Source organism: Hipposideros armiger, unplaced genomic scaffold (genome assembly GCF_001890085.2).
Source record: "Hipposideros armiger isolate ML-2016 unplaced genomic scaffold, ASM189008v1 scaffold_41, whole genome shotgun sequence".
NCBI lineage: Eukaryota > Metazoa > Chordata > Mammalia > Chiroptera > Hipposideridae > Hipposideros > Hipposideros armiger.
This window is the reverse complement of record NW_017731391.1, coordinates 1,227,591-1,250,025: the sequence shown is the minus strand read 5'-3', so window position 1 is coordinate 1,250,025 and position 22,435 is coordinate 1,227,591. Positions and strand designations below refer to the sequence as shown.

Here is a 22,435-nt window from a genome sequence, read left to right as displayed (position 1 = left end):
AACCATGTTTGTAAATATGCTGCTTTTTAAGGGATAAATTCCAAAGAAAGTGGTATGTATGTCCTCCTTCAAGTAAAAATGATAAATTCAGAAAAAATTTATTCTGGATAACTAACACACAGTTAGTTATGCACAAAATATCCCAGTGCTGAACTACGGTTTCCATCAACTCTCTACTACCTTATGTTAAATCTGGTGATGGGCTATTTATCTGGCGTCGAGTGTCAATATTCCAAAAGTTTCGTTTTTTTAAATAAATTTTTTATGATGATTCCAACTATTTGTGAAAACGAAGGCACTTAGTTGCCAGTTAAAAGTGGGATAATTTTTCTTGCCGCCCCACCACCTTATGCTTACGTGTCAAATAACCCAACTAAAATTTTAATTTAGTTCAAACATTTATCAACTGCCTGCTATATTTATGGAACAAATACTATATTCAAGAGTCTTTACGGGAAAGAATGCAAGCCACTTAGGCCGATATTATTTAGAGTCTTTATTTATGGACAAAGATTGATGCAAATGAACAGATCTGTGCCATCATGCCCCAGCATGGCGTAGGGAGACGTGGCCTGGACCTCCTGCATCAGGCCTTCAAAGAAGGCCCGCACATTTCCAGTAACAATCTCATTTCCTCCAATTCCCCAGGGAAAGCAGGCGGTCGGTGTTCTTGATGATATCGCCTGACATCACTGCCTCTGGACGATAGGAGCGCGTGGCCCACCTCATCGGTGGCCTGACCGCATTAACCTCCGGGTTCCCAGCTCCGGCTACGTGAGATGTCCTAATATGGTCCGATTCCTAAGGAGTCCTGGGGCGCTGGCCTTTCTCCTGCTAATGGGGAGGAGGCAGGAACACACGTTTAGTCCCACAAAATCCGAAGGAAAGCAAATGAGGACTTGGGCTTGCTTCAGGGCGAGTTGCAGGTCAGCTGCAGCAGAAGCTCCTGTCTTGGGGGTATCTATCATTAAGAACCCCCTGCTTATCCCATCTCCCCGGGAGGCTTTCTGTGCTCCCCTCTTTCTCCCTCTCCTCTCACCCTCGGCAGCTCCGGGTCATTCCCCAGTTTGGTCCCCATTTTGAGCAGGAGGCACCCGGGGGGCTGCTCGCCTGGACCTTGGCTTGCGGCTCCCGCTGCGCTTTGGGTCCTTGCAGCCTGGGGGGAGATGTTGCTGCAAGGCGTGTCTGAGCTGTGCTCATGTGATGAGGCGAGGGAAAAACAACGGGGGGAGGAGGAAGCAAAGAGGTGGCCTTTTTTTTTTTTTTTTCTTTTAAGGAGTTTGCCCTGAGCGCGTCTGCTTCATTCGCAGTCTGGGCGCGTTGGGAGGAGGAGCGCGAGAGGAAGGAGCCTTTGGGACCTGACCTGCGCACGGCTCCTCTCGCTCTGCTCCGCGTCCCTGCGATTTGGAGAAGGCGTAACCCGGCGGCTGGGCGCGGGAGAACCTCGGAGAAGCCATGGGAGCTGGGAGCTCCACGGAGCAGCGGAGCCCGGAACAGCCGGAGGCGGGGAGCACGACGCCGGCCGAGCCCCAGCCCAGCGGCGGCGGCGACCCCGCGGCGGAGGCGGCGCCCGGGGCGCCAGGGGACCCGGCCATCGCTGACCCGGACCCCGCCATCAAGGTACGGGCGCGCCGGGCCACCTGCCCCGGGGAGGCGGGGGCGGGAGGATCCCTCCGATTTCCGCCTGCGAGAACTTCCCCGCCGGTCCAGCCCAGCCCATCTGCAAACTCGCGAGCAGGAGCCCCTCTTTTCAGGTTTTTTTTTGCGCCAGGGCGGGACCAGAGCAGCAGTGAGCGCGGCGGGGGGCTCGCATCTTTGTCGTGGGTCTCCAGGGGAGGCGACTGCGCCATCCGCAGTCATAAAATCCAGCCCTGGGCGCGCTGCTAACCGAGCCTTTCTCCACACTCTTCCGGTGGGAGCGACCCAGCCCGAGACACATGGGCTACGTGGGGGGATCCGTGGAGAATTGACTCCCAGGCCCAGCGCCTGGAGCCCCCGGCCCCGCTTTCTCCACGATGAGGACAGCCAGCTGCTGGGCCGTGACCTGTGTTGCAGCCTGGCGAACGGGCCACCCATGGGTTCCCCGCCGCGTACGGTCCTTATCACTAGCTGTGCCTGGAGAGACCGGGGTTTGGTACCCAGTCCTGCGGCAGCGGCTGGAGCAGACACCGCCTTCCTCATGCAGAGAAAGCCTGGAGGGTAGCTCGCTCCGAGCCAAAGAAAACCTGGGCAGACGCTGCATTTTCAAAAGGAACGACAGGTTTCGCAAACAAGGCAGCGTCTTCTTTTTCGCTCTGTGCATTGCCTGTGGACTCATTTGGATAAACAAATACTGGAGTAGTTAGAAGTTCTCGAAGGAAGCGGTCTGGCAGGAGCGCGCATTCCCTGTACGCTTGTCAATGGAGGCAGTGCTGAACCTCCTAGGAAATTTGCATTTGATAGTCTTAAATCTTCCAGATTGAAATATTTATTCCTGGCCACTGTAGCCGCCAAGTTTGTGACTTGTTCCCATCATTGTATTTTAGATCTGTTTTCCAGCATGTGTGTTCATTAGTTAAGGCGTCACCCATCCTGTGTTGTGATATCCTTATAGGTCGGAAGATGTGGGTAACCCCATACTTAATGCTTAAAAAAAAAAAACCCTAGAAAAACATGTGTCGAATTTGAGACTACAGATTAAATGAGGACCTTTAAGAGTTGCCTCAGGAGGTATAGATGTTTAATGTATTTATAGGTAAACCTGTTTAATGTTTTTATAGGAAAAACACCAGGCTGAAATCTAGGTAAATTTCACAGAAGTATGACTTCATCGCCTTGACCTCGTTAGTTGTCCTAGTCTAGTTTGGGCTGAAACTGCCCTTAGTAACTAGATTACCTCCAGTCCTTAATTTACAACTGCTTGTAAAATCCATGGCCCCTAGAGCTGTGGATATTAACAACTACTTACTGCCCAGTATACTAGATTTCTACGCAGTGCCTAAGGCTTGGGCCTAAGGAGTGAGCTATCCTTTTGAGGTCTGAGTCACATTTTAATACTTATTGTACATCACTTCTTGATACCAACTACTGTCAAAACAGCTGCATAACCAGTATTTAGATTCCTGTAATGAAAGTAATTTTAAGGTGCAATTGATGAAAGCACTCGGGTTCATTTTTTTCCTTGGCTTTTACTCCTCCTCCTCAGGTCTTGTTAACATTTCACACTAGCATATGGTACGTATTCCCTTCCCAGTAAACTCACCTTGGTTCATTTAAAAATATTTATTCAATTCTCTTATTCTCTTCTTGTTATAACCTTCCTCTATAAACTTACCTTTCTCCCTCTTTGCTAGTCACCACCATCTTGAAAGAGCCAAACCACCTCCTTAAAAAAATTACTTCAATGACATCCAGAATATCACCGCACTTTTTGGCATTCTGCCCAGTTATCAATTTGGAGGCCATCAATAATACACTTATATGTATCCTTGGAAAATGTGTAGCTTTTCATTTCAATTTGCAAAATTTATTACTCAGGTTTGGAAGACCTGAGCCTTTTCAAAGGGACTCCCCCAATTAAGAATGACTCAGCATGGGACTGCTTCCTCCCTGCTTCGCCCTGTTGAGCTCTACTTCCCGACCTCTGAGTAATCCCATCTGCCATTCTAGGCTCCCATGGCACCGTGGACCCATCTTCCTAGCAGTTTCCACATTTGTGGGTTTACTGACTTGACTAATAAGTGTTTTCTTGGCTATTCTGAATGTTTCACAAGGGCGGGGACCAAATCTGTTTTGCTTATAACAGGTGTTCCCCCGAGTGTGGCGTGCTGCCTGGCACGGAGCAGGCTCTCAGGAAGGGATGGCACTAGCTCCCAGGTTTTGATTGGAGACTATCAAGTTGGGGAATACTTTGGCCCGTCTAATTTTTCTATGACTTAACCTTTGACCTTCTCATCATGAACCATCTCATGTATCACAGACAGTGACTATGTTAAGTCAGTCTGTTTGCTTACTATTAGATCACGAGACTATTTTGGCAAAAATCCTCAGATTTGGGGACTATTTCTCTAGAAAGAGTGGCATGTTAGCCCTATAATTTCAAATTGCCTTTAATCTCAAATAGACCAAATATATTAGCCACAAATATGCAAGTGGCTCAAATGAGACCACGTCAATACATTGGATTAGTTAGGAATAACATCTTGAGCTTTCTGGGTTGGGTCTATGGGCATTTAGGGAGGTTCAGACTAAATACGTCGTTCCCTAACCCCCAGTAAATGCTGGTCATTAACTAAAAGCTGTTAGTAGATTTTTTTCCCCATCTAAATGATATTTGTATCATATGCTTACTTACCTATTTAGCAATCTAGTTTACTTTCCTTTTTTCTGCTAATTTTAGTTATCAGTTACTGAGTAAGTGCTCGCAAGTAAGTCAAAGTTGTTAACACTAATTGAGTTATTGCTCCTACTCAAGCCTAACATTTAGATATAGTGAGGCAGAAGTCTTGGTTTTATCTGGGGTGTTTTTCAATAAAATGGAGTCTTCCAGTCAATCCTTTACAATCCTAATATGTAAATTCTGGGAGAAAATGGCTCGATCAATTATTTTGTAGGTTTAATTTTGAGGCTTGGGCCATTTTGGCTACTTGCAGGGATATTAGACTATCTAAACGTAGGTGGTAAATAAAGCCTTGTACTAATCCTCAATCGTTGGCTTTAAAAAATTTGTCTTCCAAAGAGTATTTCAATCAGGTGGCAATATAAAGTGGGGTGACCCAGGACAAATTTACTTCATGTCTCTGGCACACCTTGATTTCTGGAGCCAAGCTCCAGACTAAGTCTGGACAATCAGAACCCTCTAATTAGCTTTTCTGTGTTCTCTACTCAATGACCTTGGAGCTGGAAATGGAACAGTAGTCAGTTGCAACAGCGTGAGGCCAGCGTCCCTGGCAGGTGGGGAGAGGAGGGTTCCTGTCAGTCCTTCAAGCTGTGGTTCCATTTGGTTACAAGAGCTGAATCACCAAAACATAAAAATGTACTCACGTGGAAGAATCCATTAGCTGATTAGTAGATTGAAGGATGACTTTGCCCTGCATGCATTAAAACAGACAGTCGAGTTGACCAGATGCATTTCATAATTTCTCTCCCGGCCTAAGGTAGTGTACTTTCTCTCACCTGCTTTCTGTCTATAGAATGGAAATTGAGACTGAAGATGGCCTTAAAGTGATGTCACCAATTTTATACTAAAAGGGCCCGAATTTAAGATGATTAGGTGAGAATTATGTGTTTGTTAATGGAGTGGTGTTTTTATGTGTGTGGCTAACTGTATTCCTAGGGATTTCCTCCACATTACAAGAGGTGCTAAATACTTTCTGATTGGAACACAGTCGAAAAATTGGAGATGTGGGTGTAAGGATGATCATTTAGGATAGCCATAGCCTGTGGGGACAGCAAGGCCTTCCCTGGAATCTATGATAGCTGTTGAGACTGTTAGATGTATGATATCAGCAGAGATTTCCACTTGAAATACATCCTTCTATGAGGCACAGGCCTCAAACGTGCATCTTTTTGAATTCACTTTAGGTCATCTAAGCTCTGTGTCTGGATAGCTTTAAACTGATATTATAGGGTTATGCTAGCTTGGTATCTTAAAAGATAATTAATAAAAATGCAAATAAAATGTTTTGTTTCAAAAGGTACTATAAAAGATTTTTTCTTTTCCTTCATCCGTTGTAACACATATTCGGTGTTATAAAACACCAATGAAAGGAAAATCAAGTTAAATGGTGCTTATTATCCTTGGCCCCTATAATTCTATATGCTGTCGTCATTCATGAAGTGAGAAATTAGAATTTATAGCACTCAGCATTCTGAGAAAAATATAGTTAGCACTTTAAGCTCAGGAGAAAAAAACCTAAATAACCTTAAACCTAATTCTTAGTTCTCTTATAACCTAAAAACATTACAATTTAGAATAAGTTTCATTTTAAAATAATACAGTGGAAAAATATGAATTAGAAAGCTGGGTTTGGAAGGGAGAAGCACGATGTGTAAGCTTATTTTCTTTTTCTTTTTTTTTTTTAAAGATTTTATTGGGGAATCGGGGAAGGGGAAGAGACAAGTTGCTGTCCTTTTGTTCTTCAATCTAGTTGTGGAGGACGTTGCTTCACTGGCCCATGTTGGTATTATCATTGCGCTCTTCCCGGGTGAGGCAGCTGCTTGCCGGCCATTGGACGGCAGCTCATGAAAGCTCACGCCAGCTGCAAGCCAGCCCCACTGCAGCCTACACAGTCACTGGCAACTCACGGCAGCCCAGCTCCAGGTTGAGCTGTTGTTCACCATCTTAGCTGTAGAGGGCAGTGTCACTGGCCCTCATGTGGGATCCGAACCAGGGTCCTGCTTCTCAGAGCTGGTGTCCCAAGCCAACTCCTAACCAACACGCCACTCAGCTGGCCCGTGTAAGCTTATTTTCAATAAATTCTTGAAAAACCTATACTTATAATTTTAAATTGTCTTATCTAATTTGATTTTGGGCCATTTTCCTGCAAATTAGCACTCTATTATAGAATATATGGGTAGGATTTTGTACCTATGATCATCCTTTTGTTTTCTACTTATTAGTACATCTAAGAATAGGATTCAGGTGAAGTTATTAATAATTTTTAATAATTTCAAGCCTACATGCCTTCATATATCTTATGAATAATTGAGTTTACTTATTTAAAGCTGACTGTAGATCTCACGTCATTTTTGAATCAAAAGCTTTACAAGAGGATCAAAAGCACTTATTTACTTTTGCTAAAATGATTTTTATTTAGTCATTGCATAACAGGATTCATTTAATGTTTATTTTTCTAAAAATGTTAATGGTTGAGAACGTGAATTTGTGGACAATGGTAAAAGTGAAAGTCAATTATTCTTTTCCGCCCCACAAATACTCACTGTTGACAATAGTTTGAAATCAATGTTGGTGGTTTCTTGCATATTCTTTCAAAACCTTTATGCATGTGTAAGGAAGGATATAAATAAGAATTGGCCCATTTTTAAGAAATAAGATCATATATGCAGAGGGTGCCAAAAAATGTATACACATTTTTAAAAAGAAAAAAAACTGTATTAATTGTAACACTTAATGTATACTGATAACAAAAGATGAATACAACTCTTGTTTGACTTTTGCAATCACAAGAGGTGCTCAAAGTGGTTCCCATCAGCATCCAGACACTTCTGATTACAGCGAACTACTGCTTGAGCATAGGTACGGTAACGTCTCTTAAAATGTGCATGCATTTTTTTGGCACCCCTGGTATATTCTGCTACTTTAAGTTGTGGATATCTTTTCATATCAGGAAGTAAAGATCTACCCCCATTCTTACCAATGACCACATAATTTTCTCCTGTATGGGTTGAAGTACATAATGATGTAACCAATCCCCTGTGTTTATATTTTCCTAGTCTTTTGCTACATTGACTTGACACAGGGAATGTCCTAGCTCAGATATCTGTGTGTTGTGCAAATGTATCTTTAAAGTAGATTTCTGAAGTGGGATTCCTGGATCAAAGGAGTTATATCCATTTTAAATTTTGGTAGCCCTTGCTAAATATCTTTCCAAAGAGATTCTACACTTTGCATGCTAACTCTGTGGCTTCCAGGGGGTTTTACTTCAGTGGATAGCAGATATTTTAAATTTGCCAGTCGGCATCTCAGTTAGCACCTGAATTTTCTTGACACATTTTTAATTATGAATTTGAGTGTCGTGTCGTGTATATTGGCCACCCGATCATGAACTAGATTGACTTTCAGAGCATTAAAGGCTATGGCTGATTTTATTGTTAATTAATTTTTTAAATACTTTCTTTTCCCTTTAGAAATTACTCAAAATAGGGAAAAAGCAAATCTACTGGTAGAAAGATGCCTGAGGGACTTACTTCCTTTGCTTCCCAAATTAGTAAACTGTCTTTAATTCTGTTTGCTTGGACAATGACCTATTTCTTCAGCTATCCATTTAAAAATTTTTCCTCGGGGAACAATATAAAATCCTAGTTGCCAGAAATTTCTTCATACTTCTGATCCATGAAATGTTGGAGTCAGGGGTTAGGGGCCGCAGAAATCCACTTCCCCCGGCTTTGTTCTCATTCTCTTAACAACTGACAGCCTGATTCTGTTAATTGGAATAAATGTGTTTTCCCAGAAAAAAATGTAGGTGTTCAAAGCTCTGGAAACGACAGGATCTTTTCCAGACACTGTTAGGCTTCTCTTAAAACAAGTCTTCATTCAAGTTCAAAAGTTTCTCCATGACGGGGAGAAACCCTGGAGTTTCCATTCTGTCTAACCTTAACCAGTTTTAGTAAATGTCAGCTTTATGTTTGATTAGTAAATGAGATAAGCCACGATTTAAGAAGGGGAGATTACTACAACTCATTAGCTGATCTGTTTGTTATATGCAAACGTTGCCAATTGCAGGAGTATTGAGAGATTACATTTTCCTTGGTTCCCAAACCTGGTTGTGCAATTGAATCACCTGGGGAGTTTTTGAAAAACACCTCTGGCCTCATCCTAGGTGCATTGAATCAGAATGCCCAGCAATCGCAGGTGTGAGATTCTGCAGCTATTCTGATTTGCCTGGTGTGACCACCGTTGCCTAAGGGAAGGGTGTAGGGTGTAGGAGGTTGATGGAAGGCCAGGAAGAGGTGGTCCCGGCCTAGGTAACAACAGCACAGACTGAGGCTGGATCTTGTGTGGGTGGGAAGGAAGGTTTCAGGTAAAGTTGGAAGACTTAGGTGTTTCCCTTCTCACCTCTTGAGGAGAAAATAAAGGAAAATATTTCTCCTCCATAATTCCTTTATTCTACTGTATTGAAAACAAGTGTGCTGCTAGCAGAGACTTATCTAAAAAGAATGTGCTACTCAGGGTGACTAGATGTTGAATCAAATACTATTATCCTTTCTGAGCAGGAAGGAAGCTATTTGTCAATGTTCATTTCATTCCCACCTGATGGCCTCTTAAACCTCTCCCCTCATTGATTGATCAGTTTTAAATTCCCTTGTGCTGGGTAAGTAGACAGTAGTGGAGGGCTTAGTTTATGGCATTTGACTGGTCCAGAAATCTGTGAAGAAATCTGAAAACCTAACCAAGTTCTTGAAGGTTAATCAGAGTAGGGTTCTGGATTTCCCCAGCACTTACTCACTATTCAATCTTGATTCTATAAACATTTCCTTGCTAGCAGCAAGGAGCTGTGCTAGGACCTGCAGAGACAAAGAAAAGACAGCTCCAGAACCTAGTCCTAAAAAATGAAAGCTCCCCCTCTCATATTTAGCTCTTTAACCCACTAGAAATTGATGATTTTATGTCTAGAGGGAGACCTCTAAATTCATTTTCCATGCAGGTTACCTAATGTTCCAATATTAATGATTCACTAGTCCCTCCTGTTAAAATGAGTTTCCATATATGCATAAATTGTTTATTGATCTCATTTTACTTTAAAAATTTTCCTGCTGTGTTTATTTGGACACTGTAAGTTAAAAGCAATAAGGGAGTGGCTAAAAATCTAGTCAATTATAATAGCAAGTTGATGGTTTAAAATACTTTTATATTTGACACCTGAGGTGGTACCCTAGCCTCCCATGGCTATGGTAAGTTTATACATACATACATATAAAAAAGTGGGAAGTAGGTGTTATCTTCCAACTATGCTGAACAATGACTTACTCAGTATCTTTAGAAGGGAGAACATCACCTGATAGTAACAACTTGGGACTTTAAAGAAAGAAGAGGTTTGCAGCAGACTATAGGTAGTGGTGGAGGGCATCCATGAGATCAATGCCATTTCTCTAATGGCCTGTGTCAGAGCAGAGCTCATGAGCATCCAAGGGGCAATCCAAGCTTGCAGCAGGGGGTGGGGTTGGGGGGGTTGGGGTGGGCCTAGGATCACAGTGGAAGGTCAAGCATCACAGAATAAGAGATAACATCAAAGGAGCTGATGGTGGCAGCTATGGCGAAGGGGCAACTACAAGTGAATATGAACTGAAGATGATAAAACAGATACCACTGGACTGAACAGCTGGTTGGGTCACTGCTTCACCAGGGGATAGGGACCATTTTACCTCAGCATCTCTGGGTCTCCCTAAAAATGAAAGCACCTGATGGTTGGGTTGACTTGCATCCCTTCCATTTGTAGGCAGAGAAACTAGGTAGCTTGGGAATGTTTACTTTTATTTTTATTTATTTATTTATTTATTTTTTTAGCTGAGCCATCCTGCTACCTATTGGCAGCTCAGCGGCTGCTTAGCTCGGGCTGGACTCGAACCGCTGTTGCTCAGAGCTCAAACTCTTGAGCGAGCTCTTAACCAACTGAGCCACTCGGCCGGCCTGGGAATGTTTACTTTTAAAGAAGACATTTCTTCTTTGTAATTCTTTCCATCTCTAGAGACTACCCTTTGGTTCAGAGGACGATTTATGGTTTGCTATTTTTTTTTTTCACGTCAGAGCATATGATTTCTTAGTGAACTGAGCCGTTACAGGCTCTGGGCTTTGTCTCCTGCAACTATCGGTTTTCTGTCGTCACTCCTGATCTTGACCATCCTTATTGAAGACGTGCTTCATTGCGTCCTTACTCTATAAAATACATATTACTGTGATGCATTCAAGATTGTTGACTGATTTGATGGTTTGTAAACGTTTTGCTTTTTTTTACATTTTAATTCTGGGTGATAATTTTTCACTAAGTTAACACACTCTCATAGAATGCCTCTTAAGAAACTTTTGTTTGAAATTATCCTTCACTTGGATGTATACGTAAAACAGACTTACTCCACACCAGTAACATACTGAATGCTATGCAAAGTTCAACCTAAATGCGGTCTATTTACTTTAAATTTACAATTGATATACACGGCAGTATAAATTGGGGGTGGGTGGGGAATAGGATTATAATCTACAGGAAATTGCTCAGCATTAGCCAGTCTCTCTTTGACGAAATTTTCTTAATTACTTCAGAAATGACACATTTAACCAATATTTAGACATGAGTTCCTGACACCTATAGTGTTAATATAAATATTTAAATGGAAATTTTTGTCCTTGTTCTCCACTGTTTTATATGAATTAAGTTATTGAAAAACAGTGGAAAATGTTACCACTAAAGTTTACTAAGATCAGTCATTATTATTAAGGTATTTTCTCCAACCTGATGAAAAGGAAAGCTAGTGAATAAAATGTAAACAAAAAATAGTTAACAGTAAGTAATGAGGGCCAAAACCTACTTGATTGGTTTTAATATCTGATTTTTTATTTTTTTTAGTAAGGCCTTCAGCAGTTTAAATTTCCATTTGATGTTAGTTTTAGATCTGTCTTTGTTTTGTTTACAATATAGATTTGTTTTACTTTGATTAAAATGAAGATTGGTTATCCTTTTGATACTCATTAAAGGCCCATTAAGGCCTCTTGAATGCTCAAAAGGTTTTTGTCCTATAATGGAGATTCTGTGGTGACCAAAGAGGACCTACAATATTATCTAGAATTGCAACAGTGACAAGAGATTTCAAGTGACTTCTGGAACCGTGCCTGATAAACAATCCTCCATGACAGGGAGGAATGCAAAGAATGCTTAAGTATTCAGGGAAGTAGGTCATGGTTTAAAGCACTACATTTGTCAGAGAAAGTTTCTCAAGCAGGGCTGTGATCCTGACCTCCCTTATTCCTTAGCCAGGGTGAGTTAGTCTTCGGCAAATTAGGTGACTGAATGAACTCGTCAGCCTCCAGGAGGGCTGGACTAAAAGTAACTGATTTACCTCCTGTGCCTCCATTCCCAACACCCAAAATAAAAGGTTAGGGCTATAGATTAGTGACTAGAAAAATCATAAGTGTGACTGACAAGTGTTTCCTCTTAATTGCATGATCTTGGAATAAAAATTATTTAGAGTAAGTAGGCAGATGTTAATGTGTAAGTATATTTGGGAAGAACAGGAATATTAAGAGCTCCTTTTAAATGAACTGGGGGTCTTTTTTTGCTGCCACTGTTAAGCACTGCAGGGGACCCACCGAGTCCCCTATAATTACGTGTGACCTTAGTGCCCACGGTCAATTGCGGACTTAACAAGCTCGTGGAAACCATGTTTTGCTCTGAGTTGTAGATCAGTACTGGACAAGAAGCACAAATTTGACAGGTCCCAAAGGCGCACGCGAGAGAGCACATCGTGGCATACCAGGAAAAATGGCATGGAGGATGCTATAAACAAAATATTTACGTGGATGCCCTCCCTCCCCCCCAAATTCATATATTGAAACTAGAATCCCCCATGTGATGGTGTTGGGAGATGGGGCCTTTGGGAGGTGATTAGGTCATTAGGGTGGACCCTCATTATGGGATTAGTGCCCTTATAAGAAAAGATGCCAAAGAGCTTTTCTTATAATCAAGGAGAAGGCCTTTTGCAAACCAGGAAGAGAGCTCTCACCAGGAACCAGATCAGCCCGGACCTTAATCTTGGACTTCCAGCCTCCATAACGGTGAGAAATGTTCATCTAACTCACCCAGTGTATGATAGTTTGTCCTAATAGCCTGAGCTAAGACAGAGGAAATGGAATTTATGCTGAATTTTTAAAGAATGAGATGCTTGAGATAAGGCAAAAAATAACAAAATAATTTTTTTTTTTTAAAGTGAGCTGAGGGGCCAGTTGAGTGGCTTAGTTGGTTAAGAGCGCGAGCTTTGAGCAACAGAGTCGCTGGTTTGATTCCCACATGGGCCAGTGACGCTGCACCCGAGCTGAGTTGCCGTGAGAGTGGGTGCTCTTAGCAGCAAGGTTGCTGGTTGACTCCCGCATGGGATGGTGGGCTGTACCCACCTGCAACTAAAATTGAACATGGCACCTAAGCTGAGCAGCAGCGAACTGCCTACAGGCGGCTGGATGGCTCAGTGTGCAACTAGGTTGCTGGTTTGATTCCTGCATGGATGGTGGACTATGCCACGCCCCCCCTGCCCAACTAAGATTGAAAGCAGCGACTGGGCTTGGAGCTGATGGGTCCTGGAAAAACACAATGTTCCCTTTCCCCAATTCTCCAACACTGTTCCCCTCCCCAATTAAAAAAAAAAAAGTGAGCTGAGAGAGTCTCATACTGGGAGAGATACTGAGTGAAAAATAGTCTAGGAAAAGTTAAGTTAAAAATTCTTTTTTTTAACTAGAACTTTTCAGAACCTTTAAAATATTAATAATATTAGTTACTATGTCTGTCCAAAAGGGGACATATAGTATGCATTTTACCCAAATACAATTAGGAAGTGCCAGGCCAGCGAGGAGGGCACTATTAGAATAGTGATTGAGCTGTGGATTTTGAATATTAGGGTATGACTTCTGCATTTATTGTGATTGGCAATGTGAAGCCAATCATTAATTGGGATTTACATCTATATCTGTTGGGGTGTAGTTGGGGACTTCAAACTTAACTTTATATTTCCAATCTGAGACAGAGAATAATTCTGAGATATTAAGGAAATTTTGTTCTCTTTTGGGAGCAGGGAGCAAAGGGTTGGATTTTCATTTACACAAATGATTGTATTTTTTATGTACCTAATTTTTAAATTAATCACATGTACAAAGATTCTTATTCTCTGGTTAAAATGGAAAAATAAGGACTATGTCCCAGCTTTTAAATGTATATATTATTTGGGAAATGCCTCACGTTATCCTGAGATGAAATATTTGGTATTTATATATCCTTATTAAGTTATGTATAGACTTGATGATACATTTGGGGGAGAGGTGAGAGAAAGAAGTAGAAAATTGAGGCAACAATAAGGATCATGAAAATTTGGGGGGTAGAATACACTTTGGATTAATTTCATTGTTCAGATAATCCAGATAATGGCATCAGATGTAGTTTTTATTTTCAGTCTGCAGTAGGTCTAATAACTGTTTATAGACTCAATTTCTATGGCACTTAATTAGTGCTCTTAGGGCCAAACATCCTAGTGCAAGCCACATTATGCCTTCAAACTTTCCCTTAACCATATTTTCTGGGGCCAAAGACAATTAGACTACTGTGGAGTTAAATGCTGTAAATTATTGTGTTCCTCAAACCTTTTCCAGCTCCTGCAGTGAATACTGGAGGTATTGTAACTGTATGTGAACTTGAACGAAGATCAGGGGAAGGTCAAAACAGAGCCTTCTTGAATGGAGTTGCAAATTCTTCCCCTGACAAATAAGAGTAAAGGGAAATGTCACCCGTTTGTTGCTTTTTATGGTCATGAAAAAGGAAAAATCCCCAAAGCTTTTGATTCCTTTGCTATGAGCTGACCAGCTGGCTTATTTCGGCTTCGGATAAGAAGTTGAGAAAGGCACTGATGTATTTTTTTCCTTGAGCCTGATCAAAACAAATCAAAGCAAATAACTGTATTCTGGGATTGTAACTAAGCTAAATTTTTAGAAAAGTTGCTCCTTTGTAAAACCTGAAAATTGATGTAGGGCTCTTCTTTTAAGATTGCTTTAGGCCGTATAAGCAAAAGCAAGCTCAATCTAGGCATAAAGTACTGATTCCTCTTTTGTAATAAATATTGGCTAAAACCGCTTATTTTTAAAATTAGCACATATATAGAAAGTTGAATATACCCACGTATCGACCCTTTTCTTCAATGTAACTGCTTTTGCTTAGTCTCACTCAAATCATTAACTTGACATGAGTGAGAGATGGGATGGCTGTGTCGGTTTCATGTGCTGTGCCCATATCTCCAGACTCCTAACAAACTCCTGTCTCTGTTGGTCATAAGGTTGAAACCTGTAGAGAATGAACTAGTAAATACATTAACCTGAAGGGTCAGGTGCATATATTGGGTTGTCGGAAAAGTCATGATGTATTTTTTCTATGTTTTTCGTTGCAAAAATGCGTCATGACTTTTCTGACAACCCAACAGAAATATAAAAAATATAGAGTTCCTTTTCTCAATGACTGTCAATTCAGTGAAGTTTGTTGGACTTGAGAACCTGTTAGGCACCAGGCAGTTTTGTGGGAACTTGTTCATGCTTTTCCCTATCTTTAAATAGCTCATCACTTCAATGAGGTAAGTGGTATCATCCCCATTTTAAAAAGGAGCCAACAAAGGGAAAATTTAACTAGAAGTGCAGCTTTTGATTCACAGCTCTTGAGTTCAAAACTAGAAGTCTTCTCTGATTTGCTTAGCTCCCAGTCTTGGGGCTGGTGGTACGATACCACTGCAGTGTGAATGAGCCTCTGCTATGATGCCAAGGAAGAGATATCTCTCATGTTATTAACATCTGGGATATTACACAGCTCCTAAGATCCCAATGCACTCTGCCTTTCTAGGTATTTTAGGATGTATTATTCTATCTGCTGTCAAATAAATGCCAAATGATTCATCTTTATTGGCCAACCAGTTATTAGAGATCCTGCTCTCACACTACCCACCGCATCATGGCCTAGAGACAGTCGATGCCAGGCGATAAGAGCTCTTTGGATTTGGAGGCAGGTCATAGACCTAAATATGAATCGATACCACTCATTTTTCTCCTTTATTTGGGTGTAACCTAATGCCAGGCCATACAATGACCATCTCCCTTCCCATTTTGCTCTGCTCTCCTGAACGCCTCCTAGTTCATCATCCACCCTACTGTGCCTGTTCAACCCCATCCCATTTTAAACACATTTCCTCCCCTAGGGTCATCTCCCAGCTGATTTTGCCAGCCCAGATGAAGGCATTGTCCTTAGGGGATTTTGTCCCCTCCTGGGCTTTTACCAACCAATCATACCCACAAGATTCAGTCCCACATATACATGTGTGTACTGGACAAGTTTACCTCAAGAATGGCATTTCTTCTGTCCTCTTTGTCCACCTCCTCCATGAAATATAACTCCCTCTGGTATCCTTAACCATCTTACAGGTGGCGTCACTGTCCTACTGTTCCTTTCATTTACCTATATCCAGGTCATCATGAAGTTGTACTGATGCTAGTTCTACTTCCTCAGATCTTTTCCTCATTCCCAAATTGTAATTATCCTATGCAATACACCATAGCATTCCTCTTCAAACTAGTCTTCTGGCCAATTTTTCTCTGCATATGATTGCTTTATAGATGTAGACAATTAGAAAGCAGAAGTACCCTGGGACCCTGTGATCTGAGAGGGCCTCTGTTTGCAGGTATATATATCTCTCCAGACTTTTCCAGTTTGGCCTCCAGTCATGCACCTATGCATCCGTTTGTCCTTCATTCCCCGAGGTGCATCTTGAGGGTTGGCAGACAACACAAAAACCAGTGGTGGGTTAGATGTTTTCTTTGGATCGTCTATATATTTTCCCTCCATTCAACCAGTGAATGTGGCAATAAAGTGAAGCTCTTAATTTTAAATACTTTCCCATGTGGTACAGTAGCATGGCCCCTGAGAACTGTCTACATAACTGAAGTAAATTTTCCACCTCTTGGGTATCCTTAGATGTAGACCAATGCATCTTGATTATATTTGTATAAAAGCATAACTGTAGTTTGGGCTATATATTTATTCCATTATTGAATTGTTTTTTATTTTGGGAATTCTGTCTGAAGCAGAAATATGGCCAGACATTTGTTCTATTGGCATTTTCATTTTCAACAAGCAGGTATCTGGTATGGATTAACTAAAGTTTAGAAAATCTTCATTTTCTTTCTCTTCCTCCAAAAAGAAGAGAATCCTTAAATGTTTATAATTTGTATCAGCAGGCTTAGTACAGTGAGAGTTCTTAGCAAAGCCATTCTTTATCAGAGCTGTTTCACAGGTGGGAACTGTCTCACAGGATATGCTCAACCCCTCCCATGGTTCTTTTTTCTTAAGCTAGAGACAGGCATTCCATAACTTCAAGTCTAAGGTTTTAAAGAGTTTTCTGGGACTTCGTGTCCTTATACTTCAGAGTTTGAGCCCATTTTCCTTGCCTGTATATAAAAGATAGTTTATTAGCTGAAGTTGTCAGCCTTTAGATTTCTTCCTTACATGTGACTTTGCAGAGTCCTTTCTCCTCTTAAACTTATTCTTTTTGACTCACATGGTGATTCTCTGAAAGTCTGGGTAACTTAATGGCAGTAGAATTACCACTTCCTAAGCTAGTAGCTTTGGGCTTTTTACAACTCAGACTTCTTTTGTTTTTTTAAAGATTTTATTGGGGGGCCGGCCGAGTGGCGCATTGGTTGGGACATGGCTTGGGACACCAGCTCTGAGCAGCAGGACCCTGGTTCAGATCCCACATGAGGGCCAGTGACACTGCGTCCTCTACAGCCAAGATGGTGAACAACAGCTCGACCTGGAGCTGGGCTGCTGCAAGTCGCCAGCGACGGCATAGGCTGCAGTGGGGCTGGCTTGCAGCTGGTGTGAGGTTTCGTGAGCTGCCGTGGGCTGCCGTGAGCTGCCGTGAGCTGCCGTGACAGCCATCCAGTGGCCAGTGAGCGACTGCCTCACCCGGGAAAAGCGCAATGATAATACCAACATGGGCCAGTGAAGCAACGTCCTCCACAACTAGACTGAAGAACAAAAGGACAGCAACTTGTCTGTTCCCCTCCCCCGATTCCCCAATAAAATCTTTTTTTTAAAAAAAAAGATTTTATTGGGGAATTTGGGAAGGAGAACATTGTGTTTTTTCAGGACCCATCAGCTCCAAGTCAAGTTGTTGTTCTTCCATCTTAGTTGTGGAGGGTGCAGGCCCAGCCCCAAGTGCAGTCACCACTTTCAATTTAGCTGCGGGGAGTTGTCGGGGGCAGACCATCATCCCATGCAGGAATCTAACTGGTAACTTTGTTGTTAAGAGCACACGCTTTTACCAACTGAGCCATCCGGCCGCCTGTTGGCAGTTCAGCTGCAGCTGAGCTCGGGTGCAGCTCACTGGCTCACGTGGGAATTGAACCATCAACCCTGTTGCTCAGTGCTTGCACTCTTAACCAACTGAGCCACCAGGTCAGCCCTAACTCAGACTTCTTTTAGCCATATCCATGCAAAATTGGTCTTTTAAGACTTCATTTCACAAATACTAAATTCTTCCTGTTGCTATTTCTTCATTTTTCCTTCACAAGCTCTCCTGAGATATCTTGTCCACTGTCTTGGCTTCCATTATATATCAGGTGCAGTTGAATCCTGAAACTATCCATCTCTCCTCCTGGACACCTCCATTTCATTGTCATCTGCCCTTTCAAGCTGAGTGTCCCCACCTCAAATCTATACCTTCTGTTCTCTTCCCTGTCTCTAGCTTGGGGCAGGCAGAGAGGCGACTGTTGCGTGAGAAAAGCTAGTGGTATACCGAAGGGATTGAATGAAAGAGAGGAAGGGAATGAATGGAGAACATCAGCTTGGAGGATGGCAACAGTCTAAGTGCCAAGACGAAAGCTGGAGCAGGATGTGGCCTTGGAAAGAGGCTCGAATGAATGGCTGACACTTGACGAGTAGAGACAAAGGCCTATTAGCTCTAAAATATTGTATGTTTAAAGCAGTTTACTAGTTTTGCTGGCTGACATCCTAAAAGAATAAGATGTCTATTTAATGTAAAATCTTAGGTGGTTCTTTTGCCAGTAAATTCTACATGAAGATAACATAATATAAAAATGCATGTTAAAGACACATTTTTTTTTTAAAGATTTTTATTGGTGAATTGGGGGGATGGAAACAGCGCTGGGGAATTGGGGGAAGGGGAACAGACAAGTTGTTGTCCTTTTGTTCTTTAGTCTAGTTGTGGAGGATGTTGCTTCACTGGCCCAAGTTGGCACCATCATTGCGCTCTTCCCGGGAGAGGCAGATCAGTCTGGCTTCTGGACGGCCGCTCATGCTGGCTGCTGGCTACACACGGTAGCCCATGGCAACCCACTGCAGCAGGGGCTGCAGCCTGCGCTGTCGCCGGCGACTCACAGCAGCCCAGCTCCAGGTTGAGCTGTTGTTCAGCATCTTAGCTGTGGAGGGCAGTGTCACTGGCCCTCATATGAAGGATCTGAACCAGGGCCCTCTGGCGTCCCAAGCCAGCTCTTAACCAACGCACCACTCAGCCGGCTCTAAAGACACATTTTTATGTAATTGAAACATGTATGTGATATTTCTGGTTAAAAAAGTGAATTTAGCTTCAAAATCTCATTGGGATGATGTAGGCTGAACTTAAATTGGTAGGAAAATAGAATTTGTCTAAAAGCTTATCTTTTAGGCGCAAAGTTAAACTTATACATGTAAATTAAGCAGTCTTTTTAGCAAGTTTTATTGATATACAGTTCACCCATTTCTTTTTTAAGATTTTATTTGGTATCTGGGGGAGGGGAACAGCATTGGGGAATCAGGGAAGGGAAACAGATAAGTTGCTGTCCTTTGTTCTTCAGTTTAGCTGTCGAGGATGTTGCTTCATTTGCCCATGTTGGTATTATCATTGTGCTGTTCCTGGCTGAGGCAGATCGGTCGCCGGCCACTGGACGGCCGCTCACGGAGGCTCTTGGCAGCTCATACTGGCTGCTGGCCACTCACGCCGGCTGCTGGCTACACATGGTAGCTTTATGGCAGCCTACTGCACCTACGCTGTCACCAATGACTCACGGCAACCCAGCTCCAGGTCGAGCTGTTGTTCACCATCTTAGCTGTAGAGGGCGCAGCGTCACTGGCCCTCATGTGGGGTCTGAACCAGGGCCCTGCTGCTCAGAACTGACATCCCACATCAACTCCCAACCAATGCACCACTTGGCTGGCCCCTACAGTTTACCCATTTTAAAGAGTAGACTTCAATGATTTTTAGTAATCAAAACATTCTAACTGAAAAATGTTATTGAACAACTGGAGGCAGGTGATACTTGTTAACTGAACTGACTTAGGTTTTTAGGGCTGCTTAAAGCTCTTCCTTCATAGGAACCCAGCTGGTCCCTTCTAAAATTTTTTCAAAAATCAAAGTCTAGAAAGGGAACTCCTATTGCTATTTGAACTCTAAATAGTCACCATAGGGATTTCATGACCCATTAAATCCATTAACTAAACTAACTTCAATCCAGTATACAAATTAGAGCAGAAGGAAATGAACTTTGATATATTAACCTTCTGGGAGACAAGACCACTCAGTTTAAAATTCAAGAATAATAATACTTGTCAAAAATCTAACATACATAGGTATATAAAAGCCATTCTTTCTCATTACTTAGCCATCCCCCCTCAGTCTCCCTCATCAGAAGGAACCACATTATCACCATCATCTCATCACCATCATTCTTTCTGGTTTACAGAGGATTATTCAACAGATGCCTGAGAGAGAGAAAAAAAAAAAGAATTGGTGATCCTTAGGAGTCAGCTTAGATTCACTAAGGATAAGCCCAGCAATCAAATTTATTTAATTTTCTTTTTTGTTGTTTTCCTTTCTTCCTTTCTTGGTCTTTTTTGTTGTTGTTCCAGTTCCTGGACTGATGGTGATTCTGGATTTCACCAGAGATCTGACAAAATTGAGTTGTTTGGCAGCTCACCTGAAATATAGTCTGGTCAAACATACAGTTGCATAAACATAATTGACCATCTTAGTATAAGTTGCCTGCTATAAAACTCTCCTTGGCCTTAACTGGAGTTAATATTTTATCAGCTTGCATAAGAAATGAAAGCAGACGTTCCAAATTGACCAATGATAAAAAAGCTAGAATAGAAAGTGAATGCTAGATTATATTTTTCTCAAAGTTTGGTATGGAGACAGTGTTTTGGGATAAAGAGGGCACCAGAGCAGACGTACTCGAGGCATGCAATATACGACAGAGGAAGGCCCTGCATCTGTGGAGGGTCAGGGAGTGAGGAGTGTATCTCATAGGACAGAATGAAATGCACCCATTACTGTGCTTTAAAAAAAAGAATTACAAAGCAATCTGGCAATGTGTCGAGCCTTATAAGTATTCACAGCCCTTGTTCCAGCACTCCTAATTCTGGAAGTTCATCAAATGACACAAGGAGAAGAAAACTATATTTCATAAAATGTGTATTGCAAATGTTTACCACTGTCTTGCTTAAGATGCTGAGAGATTGGTTAAGTGTATTACAGGTGGACCACGGACCTGATGGCTATTCTTAGAGGACATGTGGGAAGAGTCTGTTGCAACTTGGAGAAATGTTTGTGCTTCTAAAATGGGGGAAATATGTGGAACTGCACTCCACAGCAGCAGTTACATAAAAAAAAGTATGGATGTGGCTAAAAGTTGAAAGGAGTACATGAAAATGAAAAGGAGTTAGAATGACAGTGTTTTACATTATTTCAACTTTTAAAAACTTTCTTTAGTATTTCCCCTTTTTAAGATTACTGAGAAACCAACAGATAGGTTAACATAGGAAGTTATAAACTGGAGTTTAACTGATTTTCTAGTCACTGTCATGTAAAATGAGAGAGGGTAGCTGATACAGAGCATTTCGAATATACTCTTATGCTGTATTAATAAAAATACCATAGTGTGGGGCCGGCCAAGTGGCGCGTTGATTAAGAGTTGGCTTGGGACGCCAGCTCTGAGCAGCAGGACCCTGGTTCGGATCCCACATGAGGGCCAGTGATGCTGCGCCCTCTACAGCTAAGATGGTGAACAACAGCTCCACCTGGAGCTGGGCTGCCGTGAGTTGCTGGCGACGGCATAGGCTGCAGTGGGGCTGGCTGGCAGGTGGCGTGAGGTTTCGTGAGCTGCTGTGCGTGGCCTGCGAGCGACTGCCTCACCCGGGAAGAGCACAATGATAATACCAACATGGGCCAGTGAAGCGACATCCTGCACAACTAGACTGAAGAACAAAAAAGGACAGCAACTTGTCTGTTCCCCTTCCCTGATTCCCCAACGCGGTTCCCCTCCCCCAATTCCCCAATTAAAAAAATAAAATGTTAATGTCCTCATGTTAAAAAAAAAAAAAAGAGATTCATAAACATTTTCAAGTCCTTGAGAGACGTTGTCACAGCAGCATCCACAGAACATGTGGGGTTTGGAGTTAGGGGTATTTTGAAAAGGGCGGTCTTCAGAGTGCCAGCCCCATTTTCTGTGACAAGTTTTGCAAAGTTAGTTATTGATCGATAGAACAAAGGACAAGATTTTGTGTTGATAGCCATTGTACCATTTTTGATCTCTGTTATCAGGGCCCGTTATATTTCTAGAATGCAGCCATAAAAAAAGACACCAAAGCTGTTCTCACAGGTTGGCAAGGCATCACTGTTAATTAATGAGGCTTTTTGTGGGCAGAAATAACTGGGATACTGGCAGGAACTTAACCGTGTGAAAAGGTCCCATGGAAGGTGTAGGATGTGGTTTCTTTTTAGTGGCAGCTAAGGTAGTTCAAAGGCAACGTCTCCAGGCTACCAACTTTTCCATTGCCAGTAGGGAGACATCTGTTCTTCAAGCCCTCTGAAATTTTCTCTTAGGCATTACTGATGGGGAGGGCTAAGCCATCATTCTTCAACTCTTGTTCATCAGCTGCTCCGGAAGGCATTCTCCCTGGGCATCAGCTTCCTGCCTGACAGATGCCCCCCG

The 22,435-nt window shown here is 42.2% G+C and overlaps 1 protein-coding gene and 1 long non-coding RNA gene across 2 annotated transcripts in view; one reads left to right on the top strand and one right to left on the bottom strand.

The window, feature by feature from the left end:
* Window positions 1–483: 483 nt before the first annotated feature.
* Window positions 484–1,449, bottom strand: LOC109380886 (uncharacterized). Its single transcript, XR_002123575.1, has 2 exons — window positions 1,364–1,449; window positions 484–834 (listed from the first exon to the last, which is right to left on the bottom strand). It is a non-coding gene; the product is annotated as an uncharacterized LOC109380886 (long non-coding RNA).
* Window positions 1,294–22,435, top strand: part of AKAP12 (A-kinase anchoring protein 12) — a 105,669-nt gene continuing 84,527 nt past the window's right edge. Inside the window, exon 1 of the mRNA XM_019638949.1 lies at window positions 1,294–1,620. Coding sequence (XP_019494494.1) covers window positions 1,456–1,620 — 165 coding nt within the window. The 5' untranslated portion in view covers window positions 1,294–1,455. The remainder of the gene's footprint in view (window positions 1,621–22,435) is intronic.